Source organism: Apteryx rowi, unplaced genomic scaffold, assembly GCF_003343035.1.
Source record: "Apteryx rowi isolate R43461 unplaced genomic scaffold, aptRow1 scaffold_499, whole genome shotgun sequence".
Lineage (NCBI taxonomy): Eukaryota > Metazoa > Chordata > Aves > Apterygiformes > Apterygidae > Apteryx > Apteryx rowi.
This window is the reverse complement of record NW_020450759.1, coordinates 296,426-309,772: the sequence shown is the minus strand read 5'-3', so window position 1 is coordinate 309,772 and position 13,347 is coordinate 296,426. Positions and strand designations below refer to the sequence as shown.

Here is a 13,347-nt window from a genome sequence, read left to right as displayed (position 1 = left end):
GCTGAAAAAGAACAGAAAAAAATCAAGAACTTAAAGGCAGGCATCCATGACAGTGACAGGACAACACCTTCTTTTCTGCTGAATAAATGATGGAAGAGGCCAGAATTATTTCTTAAACTCTTTTTCTGTGAATTGATACTTTATGAAAACTTTAAAAAAATCCCTTCATAGATGTATGTTTTTGTAGTGATGAATGAATTGAAGAAAGAAGAACCAAAGGACTGAAGACATGTCTGGCAAAGGACCAACGACTGAAAAAACAGATGGAGCTAAGCCCTCAGTGGCCATAGGTAAGTAAAAGTCTGGACAAAACAGGAAAAAAAAAAGGGGGTTACTGTAAGAAGAAAGAAGGGATTTTGCCAATACGTCCTTCAGTTCCTTTGGAAATAAAACCCATCACCCTAGTATTCATTCTAAAGTGCTAGAAATTGGAGAATTTTCCTATATACATTTCTTTGTAAAGGTTTATGCTTTAAAATATATTTTTTAAAGAAATATTGCAGAATTCTTGTTGCCTCTTTCTTATAGTTAGGTACATAACTGACAACACTTTTTTTTTTTCTTTCCCAGGCAAGTACTGTGCTGTTTCGAGTGGCCACCTGAGACCACAGTTAAACATGCATTGCTAAGCACACCTCCCCGATGGACTAACCATGTACACTGTTCCCTGAATGTTCTTTTATCTAAAAGTACAATTACAACAAACTGCAGCTTCAAATGCTTTCCCTTCTGGGCAGCGAGCATAGGAATTAACATCTTTTTGATGTCCAACAGCTCCTGCATGATGTTTCCTACCCTAATGCTTCTTCCATTAGTAGTGACTTTACTCTCTGCTCCTCATGTTTTATACTGCTTTCAAAACCAGTCTTCAGACATACATGTCTAAGCACTGCGTATAAGGAACTCCAGATTGTCCTTAAACTGTTCCCTAAGAAAAGTGAGATATTACAACTACTGACCATTCCTACACAATCTTTAAAATATCTTATCCAAAAATTTAAAGGAGTTTTCTCTGTAGGTGAGGGTTTTGTTTCTTTAGTGCATGGAGTGTTTATGGCTCAAAAATGAAGGAAGATTAAGGGAAAAATAACACTGAACAGTTCTGAAAACTGCTGGATGTATGTTCACTCCACGAGAAAAAAGCAACACATTCACACAGCTGGCAAACACCTTCCTGAGGGATAACTAGAATACTCTTTGCCAATATATTCACGGGTAATGGTGGCAGAATATACTGAAGTTCTTCACAATTATGTTACAGAATTTCAGTACTGAATCCACCTATAAAAATATCCTGTAGGTAAACATGTGAAGTTTCCAATAAAAAATCCCTAATATTATTGCTTTTCTGCCTATATGTTTCAGTAACTGTCAATAAAGAAAGCATGGATAATATTGTGCAGTCTGGGAGAATTCTTTCTCATCTGTTACACAGACTTCTCAAGAAAACTTAAAAATTTAAAACAAAAAGAACAAAACATTTTTATTGTATCTCCTGATACAGCCCTAGGACTGAACTGAGATCACATCTAGTAAAAAAATCAATCAATACAATAACAATGTCAAAAATTTGATCTAAGTGGTGATTTATCACCACTTCTAGTGTCTTTCATCTGCCAGTAATGCAACAAGGATAGTGCACTGAGAAAAGATCTCTATGATGAGAGCTATAATCTCCTCTATCTCCTGGGATCCCAGATCCCTATGACAACACAGCTGTTCCTTGCCCAGGATTAAGATTAATCTTTTCCCATTTTTTAATTTTGTCCCTGGTTAAAAATGAATGTAATTCTCCCCACACAGACCACGGTGGGGTGACCTGGTGTTCTGTGGCCAGAGAATAAGCCAGGAGCAGAGCTCTAAATGGAGTTTCTCCAGTATTATTTTGCCAGCTCTCATACAATGGCAGTCTCTGGGGAATCTTTTATTCATTTAATAACATCTTTAATCACATATGAAAGACTGTAACAATGGAGGACTTTTTGTTATAAAAGCACCTTTAGCTAAAGGGAAAGACATAGGTGTGTTATTGAAATAATAATAAAAAAGGCATGCCTATTTCCTTTCAGTATTTGACTGCTTTCTTTTTTCTGTGTTTTGTTTAAAAACTCTTTTAACTGCTTAATGTTGTAAAGCATCAGGGTCTCATTAACACTTCTGAATTACTGGGTCTGTTGACATTAATTTGACAGACACTACTTGTCATATTTACTCATTAAGCATTAGCACTTGATGCTTTCTATTACACAGATGAAAAATGTTCCCAGATCAGAAACATATCAATTTTACCCACTTTGTATACACTTAGTTCAAAGTTTTAAAATTTACACAAAGCATGTGGGAAAGGAGAATCAGTCCCATGACCTCTGTTGTTTACCAGTAGTGATGCACTACAGCAACTTTGAACTGTTTGAGTGCAGAAGCACTCATTATTTTGCAAACCAGCAAGTACTAACCCAACATATTTCATCCAAGTTTATATAACTGCCAACAGATGTGACTGCCATATGAGAAGCATATCACCTTACACTTTAATCTAGTTAACAATCACTGTCATGACTAATAGTCTAACAGTATCCATGCAAATTCTGAAAGCCAGTCAGATATTCTGGGTCCATATTCTGTTGCTAGCTTTCATTGAGGTCTGTGCTGCAAATTCATCCATGGTATACATCCTGCCTAGTGTGGAAACATCTATAAATCCCACAGTAACTGATCCCAACTTTACAGATAAATCCCGAAATGTCTCAATGCACAGACCACACTAGTTAAATTATAAACCAGGCTTTGAACAGATTTAATCAGTTCTGATTGACATAAAAACCTTAATACTATCAACCTAACCTCATCAGTGCTAATTTACCAGAGCAAGCTTAAATGCTGTAAGTGTCCACAAACAAAGTTGTATCAATTTAAAGGCAGTGTCACTGCAAACTACTGCTGTTCAGGGGCTACCAGTGCTCTATCCTTTTCCCACTATTTCTTTCTTTATCCAAAAAAGAGAGTTTAGGCCCAATGAAAGCACATTCTTCACAGAAGCAGAGACTTAATCAGGAAATACTGCTGATGATTGAAAACATATAATCTAAAACTCGATGCCACCCAGAGCACATAGGGAAACTTTAAAAAATGAATCTAAGCAAATGGTAAATAATGTCTATTTGCAGAGAAGTAGAGTGTCTGCAGTCCAAAAACTCTTTTTCACTACAACACCACTGCAACAGAGCTATAACGACTGCAGATTCAGCACCTAAGCTTGCTCATATGTGTGAGTCTGTAAGCACTAGACATTATGAAATTCCCTAAAAATATAGATTTCCGTCTCTTACAAGTTTCTTGACCAGTTGTTGCAAATAGAAGAAATGGATTTTGCAGTCAGTTGTTTGTTTATCTGGGGCTGTGCAGGTAAACTAATGCTTTTGGAAAAGTAATGTGTATTAAGAATCAATAAATTCTAAATCTTAATTGAAAAAAAATGCAATTCAAAAATTACATTGTTCAGATTTCTGTACACCAGAGAATGTCAAATTCCTTAAAAAGCACTTCATTTTCCAGGAACCTCAACTCCTGAATAGTGGATATTCATCCTACAGAACAAGACCCCTATCCCAGTATTAGGCCAATACTTAGCTTTCTCAAAGCTCTTTCTTTGGTGCAGAATACAAAACTTTAAAGATAAACATCAGTGTCCTAATTTTACAGATTGAAAGATAAAGAAGAAAAATTATGTATCCATTGATGGCAGCAAGCTGAAATACTGCTTGCATGGAAGTGAATTTAAAGTTTACTGTTGATTTAATCAAGGCAAGATTTAATCCAGGGAGTTTAAAATATTTGATAGTGATGAATGTGCTAGCAAAATTAGATAAAGACTGATACTGTTCTACTATAACCACTGTATTAATAAATACCTTCTTCAAGCTCTGTTTTTAATAACATATTTAATTTGAATTACAGAATGAAGTTGTAATATTTTATCTTCACTGGTAATAAACTTTATTCTCTTGAGATCAGTGGATATAAAGATCATGTTTATATGCAACTACAGGGATGCTGAACAGGATAGTTCCTGTTCTCAGAAATCTTGATTCTTTAAATGGAAAAGAAAAGGATTAATTTCTATACAACATTGTTATCACCCTCTGTGGCTTGATTAAGGAGACATACTTGAAACGTTGTGACTGTTGTTGTTGTTGAGATTTGTTGTTGTTTCAGGTTTGTGTTTTAAAGTGCTCAAACCAAGAGAAAAATACTATATACTGAAAATCCTGAATCCCACAGTATCATTCAAAAAATACCTCTGATAACAGATCCACTTTGTGTTTGGTTTACACTGTGCTGAAGTCTGTAAGTGGAGAAGGACGATATCCCACTGAATAACTTGCTTCTTGCATCACTTCAGATTAACCCCAGACAATAGTGATTATAGTTAGCTCCCACCAGGGGAGCCTAGTCCTTTGCACAAGTCAATTGACCAATACTGAATAGGCATGGAAAATACTAGAAAAGGGTTCTTTCTCCTTTTTTTACTTATAGAGTAGGGAAGACTCAAACTGGATGAGTGGCTGGGTAGTTACAAAGGCACTGGAAAGCACAGGGGTAGCTGCACTGAAAGTACATGGACATAACTGATTTTTTTCTTTTTTTCCCGTCCCTTTCAATCATTTAGTAGTGCCCTTTAAAGAAAAGGTCTTTTTCTTCATTTAAACTTCCCTAATTGCCTCCCTTTTGTTGCCACATCAGTCCTAAATGGTTATACTGTTGTCAAAAAGGCAAGAAGAGAAAGCTTCTAGGAAAAACAATCCTAGTTTGAGCCTTAGAAATGAGCTGGGAATTCCCTCACCATTGACCATAATGAAAAAATATGATACCCTCAAGTGTAGATACACGGTTTATTCATACTCTGGGGGAGCTCCTGTAACAGGTTGAAACGCTATGAGAAGCTTGTTCCAACAGAAATATCACTGACCGTTAGTACCCAAAGACTGCCATGTAACACATTGCTGCTGGTATGGCTGGATGGCTCCTCCAGTTCACTCCCTTACTTGCTACTTCTCCTAAAATGACCTTCTGCCAGACTACTATAATTCTTTTCTGTCACGCTAGCACTTACCTCCAAATTACTCCATTTCCATAAGTTATATAACTGAAAATAAAATTTATATTGTCAAATACTCCCTAAACTAGCATGCATTTCTGTTTTACATATACCATAAATTTATAGAAGAATGAAAGATTCACTTACCTGGCTGAACAATTTGTATTACCTTTTCCCAGATTCCATCTGGATAAGTTTGAATGGAGCAAAAGTAAAGACCAACATCTTCCAAAGTGCTCTTGATGAAGTATAAGGAATTGTCTTCACTGAAATCATTTTGAAAATGAATCCTTCCTTTGTAATTGTCTTCAATATGTATGCCATAGATTGGATGCACGACAGCTATATTTTCTTTATGAGTTAAATTACTTTTCACCCAGGATGTCTGGATTATCATGGCTCTCTTTGGATATACGCAATCCAGTTTCATCTTCTCTGTAAGCTTTACAGTTGAATCCACAAACTTTCCTTCCACATTCGCTAAAACATATACATAAGATTAGTCTCAGAATTAATGTCATTAAACTTTGAAATAATAGCAAAACTCAGAAATAACTTTGGAAGCACTACAAGCAAAATGCTGAAAAGTCTGAATAAAAGGTGCACTAAAAAAAGAACCCTAGGTGTTATCATTACTTTTAACTTTTGAGCATGACTGAACACTTAAAATCTGCCTAAACCTTACAGTAACCCTCGTGAATTGTGATCATATCTTTCACGATGTAAGAAAAAAAATGAAAGTATGTTAGCTAGGAATAAGGCTAAGCATAAGCTAGGAATAATAAATCTTACTTCCATAAAGCTGGAGAGCAACAACAAGAAAAGTTACATGGTCCATCTCCAAGAAGGCCAAACTCAATTATTGTGAGACAGGATTTTATGCAGTCTCTGTGCACTGGGAGGCTTGCTCGCCGGAAGCTTTTACCTTTGAAACATGAAAGATATCATACGCTTTTTACTTTCACATTCTATAAACACCAAGTTTGAGATCTTGGTGCAGCTGCATCAAAGAGACACTAAATGCTAATCAAATTGACTTGAGAGAAAAATTTCCATTATCAATGAATCTCTAGGAATATGTATGAATATTATAAAAACTGATGAAGCAGGGACCTTTGATTTTCTCAGCACAAGTAAATAAAATCCTTCTATGGCATACATCCAAAAATCAATAGAATTTCTCCATTTTTCTGCCATTGCAATTCAGCATTTATCTCTTATTCAGGGAGTATGAAATTTGGAAAAGAAGATGAGACAGTTCCCATCTGTTAGAGGTTATAATTTTGTGACTAGTTGTAGAAAGTAAAGTCTTAAGGTCTGAGACTTTATTGGTGATAACATGTTATGAGATAGTATTTTGGGATTGTAATTATGCAACTTGAAAATTCTTGTTTAAGAATTCTCAGTATTGGTGACCCATGTTGAAGTCTGTCAGAATAAAATACATTCTCACAGTTCTATGTTTTTTTCTCAAAACAACTGCAAGCATTTTTGCACTTGAGCAGGCTATACTACGGTTTTATGGAGCTGTTTAAAACTGAAAAAAATGTAATGATTGTTTTGATACCAAAATTAAGCTTGAATCAGCAGGTTAAAATTATCACATGAATAAACAGATGCAATTTGAACTGAAGCTGACCACAGAAATAAATATTTTAGGTGAGTGATACATTATAACAGCTTGAGCCAGACTTAACATTAGTTCTGTTTGAGAATCTTCCCATAAAGCAAAGACATGTCTGGAAAACAAAATTTATATGTATTTACCTGTATTAAACCAGACATGTTTTAGGAAAATACAACTCTTTGAATGTCTGTAGAAACTCCATTTTGCCACTTCCTTCTTCAAACTGTAACTCTCCATTGTTGTTGTTGCACTTATTTCTACTCTACCTTGTCAATAAATACAGATCTATTGATTTAACAATGAAGTCATAGAAAAATTGTGCTCTATACCAGTTTTTAACTCAAGACTATGCTCAATTTTTAACTACCTGAATGATAGCCTGCATTTACTCTCAGGAAACAATAAAAGGCAATGTATTTATAAACATATATTAATAATGTGCTGATTAAAATTTAGACAAAATAAAATAGTAAAGATTACCTTGCTTGATCTCTTAAGCTCATATGATTCCTGTATTCTTGTTATCTAGAATAAGCTTCACTGAAGATTCAAGTCTTTTATTTTTCTTTTTCTGGATGGCCTATCCTAGGAAGGGAGGAGACCTGAGATTCAGCGTGAAAAGGCAGTAAAGTCTGTTTTTCTTTGTCATGGTTTTTATTTTTTAAAGGGTGATTTCCTGTTTTTTAATGTCTGAGACCTGTAGACTCATTAAGTAAATGCAATTGTTCTATGCAATCTATTCCTCCTCATAATAGGAAATGTTTAGTTTTTTGTTTGTGACAAAGTTCTAGTCTTTAATTCAACAGGTAGGCTACAGATCAAAAGCTCCTTAGAAACAGAAAAATAGGGTAAGTGAAATCTTTTCCGAGAAAATTGAGCTCAGCCTTCCAAAAGATCCATGTTTGACAAAGATGACTCCTCATAAAATTTTCTAATGACCTTGTCTTCACAGTCTCTCCATTTGTGTATTGTTTCCATTTCAATTACTTCTATATTCTGAGCATTTCCTTAAATACTGGAACTTCACAACAGCGCAAACTTTGAGGAGTAACAAAAGCTAATAACTCAGCCTACTTCATTTAAGCAACTTCATATTTTCTAAGACTAGGACCTGCTAATAATTAAGTAATTAAAGTTTTCCTAGGCCAGACTAAAATCTGGATTTTCAAAATATTCCTAGATAGCCAGTGGCCCATCTGATGCTGGGTGTAAAACTTTAAATAGAAAAGAATTGAGTTGAAGACTCAGTGTGGTTTTACTAGTATTACAGAGTTATCTTTTGCAAACAGATCAAAAGATTACTTTCTATTTAGCTTGTCTCAGGAAATAGAGGTATTACTGTTAAGAAAAGCAGGAAATGGGAAGCTTCAGAAACTAAACTACAGATTTTGTATTGGAGAAGAAGGGATTTTGTGAAGCAAAGAGGTCTGGTCCCTGGATGCTGTATAGCCTTGTGAGATGCCTTGTGGCTTTTGAACCAGCTATGCAGGGTCTGTAAGTTCTCACATTTAAATCTTTAATAATCTCAGTGGCTAGCTGTTCTCAAACTGTAGTTGTAAGTGAGGTGACAAAAAGTCAAAGTACCTCTCTAGCTTGAAATATTATTCTTTATGTCATGTTACACGTGTATATTGTAGTGCGCAGATCTGTGGTATTTCACAAAATCTAAAATGGAAAGAAAAAGATAAATGTATGTTAATAACTTTTTTTATTATTATTACAAATCAAACTTCCTACACATCTGTTTTCCTTAATTGAAACTGAGATAAAGTATTCAGGAAGTCTCCTAAATGAAGACAAATTCCCTTGAATGAAAATTATTCCTCACTCATCTGTTTATATATAAATTACTATTTTATTGGTCTGAATTTCATGCTCATTTCTCTCCATCTGGCATTAAAAGAAAAACAGAAGAATATTAAGGTCCAGCCCCACATGGTGACTAAGTACCATTGATATAATGTGTTGTCTAAAGACATTTATTTGTAGTGGAACAGGCACAATTACTATAAAAGTCATGCCAGGGATTCCTGGTCATCTAATTCCCAAAACAGGGTCCTTTGCCTTGTCTGCTAAAAGAAGCAGCCTGTAATGGGAATGTTACTGGGTCACCCTGTAAAGACTGAAATAAAAGTCCCCTCTGGATGCCTGGGCAACACAGCCAGCACAAATTAGAAAACTGCAGGCTCTGTAAAAGCTGACTCTACAGATGTAATTTGGGAGCAGGCACACACTTCCAGTACCGTGTTTTCACATGTATAAAATGTAACTTAAAATAGTATAGCTAGAAAAGCAGAAACACAGACCATCTCTACCCTGCTGTCCTAGGTAGCACAAGTATCAGCGCAGGTAGCAGAAGGGCAGGTCCATCTTGCAGCCTGCTCCCTTCTAGCCTCCTGCCGTAATCTCCTTTCCTCTGATCCTCCCTGCACTCCCCAGGACCAAAAAGCTGGAAAATTCACATATCTCTGATCTACTCTGGAAGAAACGCCCATAGCAGCAACACAATTCATGCTCACCCCATCGCGTTAAGGCTCTCCCTCTCTTGTTCTCTGCCCACCATCCTTGCTCTTCTTTCCTGGGAATCCACCTTCTCTCTATTCTTTGAAGCTCAAAGCAAAAGAAGGAGTTGATCCTGAAGACATTCAAGCTGTATTTAGCTAACTGTTAGCTAAATGCCAATTACATTTTTGAACATGAAAACAGCATGGTGGAATTCTCCAGCTGAATGTTTAACTGTAGGACGTGGTTTAAAAGAAAAGCTAGAAAGAAAGATGAAGAGAAAGATGACTGTGCAGTGAACATAGTGGAGAGCTACAACTTGGATTTTAATATTGACTTGAACATACTTTTTCCTTGATCCTGGATGAGTCATTTCACTTCCTGGTGCATTAATTTCCCAAACTCCAATACACAGATAATTTATAATGAGCACAGCTGTTTCAAAGTATGTCAAAACGATCTCTATAATGAGTCTTTTTAATGGAAATTGCTAAACAAGTGTGAAGAGTAAGACATATATATAGGGCCAGCACCATATGTTAATATCCTTTCTAATGATTTATTAATATTTAAGATTTAACATATATAGATAGGCCTGTAGCAATAGTGGAGAAAGAGAGGCAAATATACTTGCAGACTGCCGCTGCTGCCAGAAAAAAGGCCTTGACTGTGGCAGTATAGTGAAGCAGGTGGTAGCTAAAAAGGGAGACAACTCCAGGTACCACTTCTATACCTTCACCTCTGCAAACGATCTGGATAGGTTTCAGTGTCTGGATAGTTTCAGTGATGCTTCAGTGAAGATAAGGAAGCAAATGAGGTGAGCGGAGGGAGGGTTTTGTAGTCTTTGAGCTGAGTCTGAGCCTCCCCTGTGCTTAGGTCTTCCCCCGGAAGCCAGGTTAACCAAACTGGAAAGGCAGTTCAATTACGAAACATATAATTCCCTATTTCTTTATGGATGATGGGCCTCCTGTTGCTAGCCTACTACGATTAAGGAAATTACCTCCTTTTCTGTTCACCGTTCTATTTTTCCTTAAACAGGATGGCCGAGTGGTACAGCAGGCTAAAGGCACAATAATTCAATTTGCTTTTTCCTATTCTGCATCTAATCTAACTCAATCAATAAATCCCAGGATTGGATTAATGCACAAGCATGCCTGATTCAGTAGCATAATAGATAGGTATCTTTAGTATGTATTCATTAACCTCAGAGGACAAGTTTAGTTAACACCAGGTATTCTTCCAAAGAGAAAGGAGAAAGCTGTGAATTAAAAACAATCACATTTTAGAGATATCTTGGCAAAGATGATTTAGAGAGAAAAAAGTTGAATGTAAAAGGCTTTCCCAAATATAGAAAAGGAAAGAAAATACAATCTACATAGTCAAGCGCTCAATAATTCTTTATTATTAAACATAATAGCCTCAGAGAGGCAACACTATATAAAGTATAGTATCTGTAATAAAATGCTTCAACACAAAATTATCTATCTTTGCAAGAGAATATGTGCATAAAGGACTATATTTTTACCTTTGTGGCACTGGAAAATTATTAATTTACATTTTTGGACCTGGACTACAAACTAGATTCTCATTCTGCCATAACACTGAGCACCTAAATGGGTCAGGAAGCTGAAGACTATTGGTGATAAAACAACAGCTATAACATGAAGGCTAGATGACACTAAATGTTGAGATGCGGGAATGGTAGTTTCTCAGGTTTTTCAGGGAAATTAATCATAACTAATCAATGACATCTGAACTATGTTTAGTGATAGAATGAGCTAATGATGAGATATAATAGTAGCATAAATGTGTGATTAAGGAAGTGGAAGAAACACCACTGCTGAACAAATGTAGAACTAGAAGCACTTGTGTCACAAACTATCAAGCGAAAAGGGTGTTGGTAGGAAATAAGAAGGTCTGTGATATTTTTTAAATTCACTGTGTAACTACTGTTCCTTTGATGTGTTCATAGCAAGAGAGTTTGCCTGTGACAACTTGCTGAACTTTAGTAAAGTTTGCATGTCTGCATGTGTGAAGGGGAAATTCCTAAAACAGCCAAATACTTCTGTCCATTTAAAGAAAACAAAAGTGGAAAATATGACAAAAAAGTGAATTTAAGATAATTCTTAAGATGATTCAAAAAGACAAGCTGATCTACTTTAAAAAAAGAGGAAAATTTCAACAATAAATCCTGGGAAAATAAACAGATAATTTATTTTAGATAAGAATTTTCTTTATATTTTAATTAAGTGATTACTTAACAATAGAGGCTATCACAAGGCATTTTCTATCTAGCTAAACCTTTTCTATTGACTGTAAAATATATGCCACTGATTAGCACAACAAGGTATCAAAAATATCCTTTAAAAATATTTTCTAAACTCTTCCTCTAGTTGTAGAATAGGAAGCAACTATTGGATTTCCCATTTTGCTGATAATTTGTTTTGACCTTGCATTTTCATCTGATAATAACGCAGAAGACAGCATTTGACAGACATGAAAGAAACTAACTTACAAAAGAAAGTAGCTTATTACATTTGGGTCTCTATAAATTTAATGTACTAATTCTGTTTAGTTGACTATGCTTAGCTTTTCTTTTTTTAATTTAGTTCTTGTCTTCCTGTTGAAGTTTCCTGTTTTATTAGTTTCCAATAAGTGATATTATTTGCAGACCCCCCAAAAGTTTAATGTTAATGAAAGAAAAATCAAAGCAAAAAGACTTCCAAGGCTCTCAAACAAATCCCTTGTTGGACTGGGAAATAGATTCTTCCATTTCCAGACACAGCCCTTCTGGTGCACCTGTTATCTTTCCAGAATTATTTCTTTTTCTGGTTCTACTATGCTTTTTATGTCAATCATTTCCCTAAAAAGTAATGCGCTCTTACTTTAAAACTGTTAAAAGCCACTTTCAGGAACTGCGTATTGCTGAGTTTGTCTCTTGTTGGCAGAGGCTGCCAGAGCTGTTTCCTAAGCCCTGCCCTCAGCTAGAGCCAGGGTGTAAAGCCTTCCTGCAGAGGCAGGTCAGCTAAGGCTGAGGCCACCCTGAATTATGATGTTGTCAGCTTAGCCATGTCTCCAAGAAAGATCTGTAACTTATACATGGCAAATAAGTTTATGGCTGTAAAAATGGCCTTCAAAAGCCAGAGAGAACACTAAAGAGAGAAAAGAATGCATCTTTTTTATATGGCATCTCTAACCTTTTTTTTGTTGGCACCACCAGGACCTGACAAAGTCTACTTTTCTAACAAAGAAAGGTATCTTTTGTACCTTCTTTTCTTCAGTCCTTTTTGTGCCCCATTATTAAAAAAAAAAGGGCTTAGTAAACAGCAAAGTGACCCTTTTTCATTTTCTGATAAGGCACATTTCTGTCCTTACAAGAGCAAGTCAAGCTGCTGATGCTATCTAAAAGCTCCCTCCCTCTCATAAAAAACCCCAGAAAACTAAAACCAGAGGAAACCCCCCCAACACCAAACATCCTGGAGTTAGTAGCGATGAATGCAGCAAATGAGACAACTGCTTTGTTCGCTCTTGCCAGTTTGTGGAGCCCTGTATATTGCTTTTCTGTTAAGAAAAAAAAAAAAGGGGGGGAGGAGGTGTCGCTGGGCAGCAAAGGGGAAAGGTGACTGTCCGTGCTGGTGGGGCTGCTCAGCGGGTGAGCAGGACAGGGGGTCACGAAGCAAAGCGCCTGCAGAGCACGTGCCCACCAGACAATGAGGGGGGGACCTGAGGCACGCAAGAGCCCTCACCTCCATCTTAGCATGCCTTATAGACGCTGGGGGCTGCAGAGATTTATGCAGCCATGGGCAGCTGAAAGGCTTCGAAGCAGAACTGGAGGAAATAACTGCTCCCGTGAGGACACAGGCTTCAGGGGGAAATTTATTTTCAAACTCTTTTATTTAATCTGTCACACCTAGGAGTTTTGAGATCTATCTTTCTGAAGGGTTACCTTGACGTGGTTCGCTACTTGTGTCCTGATGAAACCCAGCCCAAGGCAGCGCCACTGCAAGGTTGCACCCTGGGCACGGCGACTTCAGGAGGAGCAGACACAGTTCTAGCTCCAGAGGCCTCCTGATCTAGTGATCCGTTACACAAAAAGGGCTGATTTGCAGATGGCTAATTT

At 36.6% G+C, this 13,347-nt stretch overlaps 1 protein-coding gene across 1 annotated transcript in view; it reads right to left on the bottom strand.

Moving 5' to 3' along the window:
* Positions 1-5,984, bottom strand: part of CD226 (CD226 molecule) — a 31,081-nt gene extending 25,097 nt beyond the window's left edge. The window contains exons 1-2 of the mRNA XM_026079292.1: positions 5,891-5,984; positions 5,246-5,578 (exon numbers count right to left, since the gene is read on the bottom strand). Coding sequence (XP_025935077.1) covers positions 5,246-5,578; positions 5,891-5,936 — 379 coding nt within the window. The 5' untranslated portion in view covers positions 5,937-5,984. The remainder of the gene's footprint in view (positions 1-5,245; positions 5,579-5,890) is intronic.
* Positions 5,985-13,347: the final 7,363 nt, after the last annotated feature.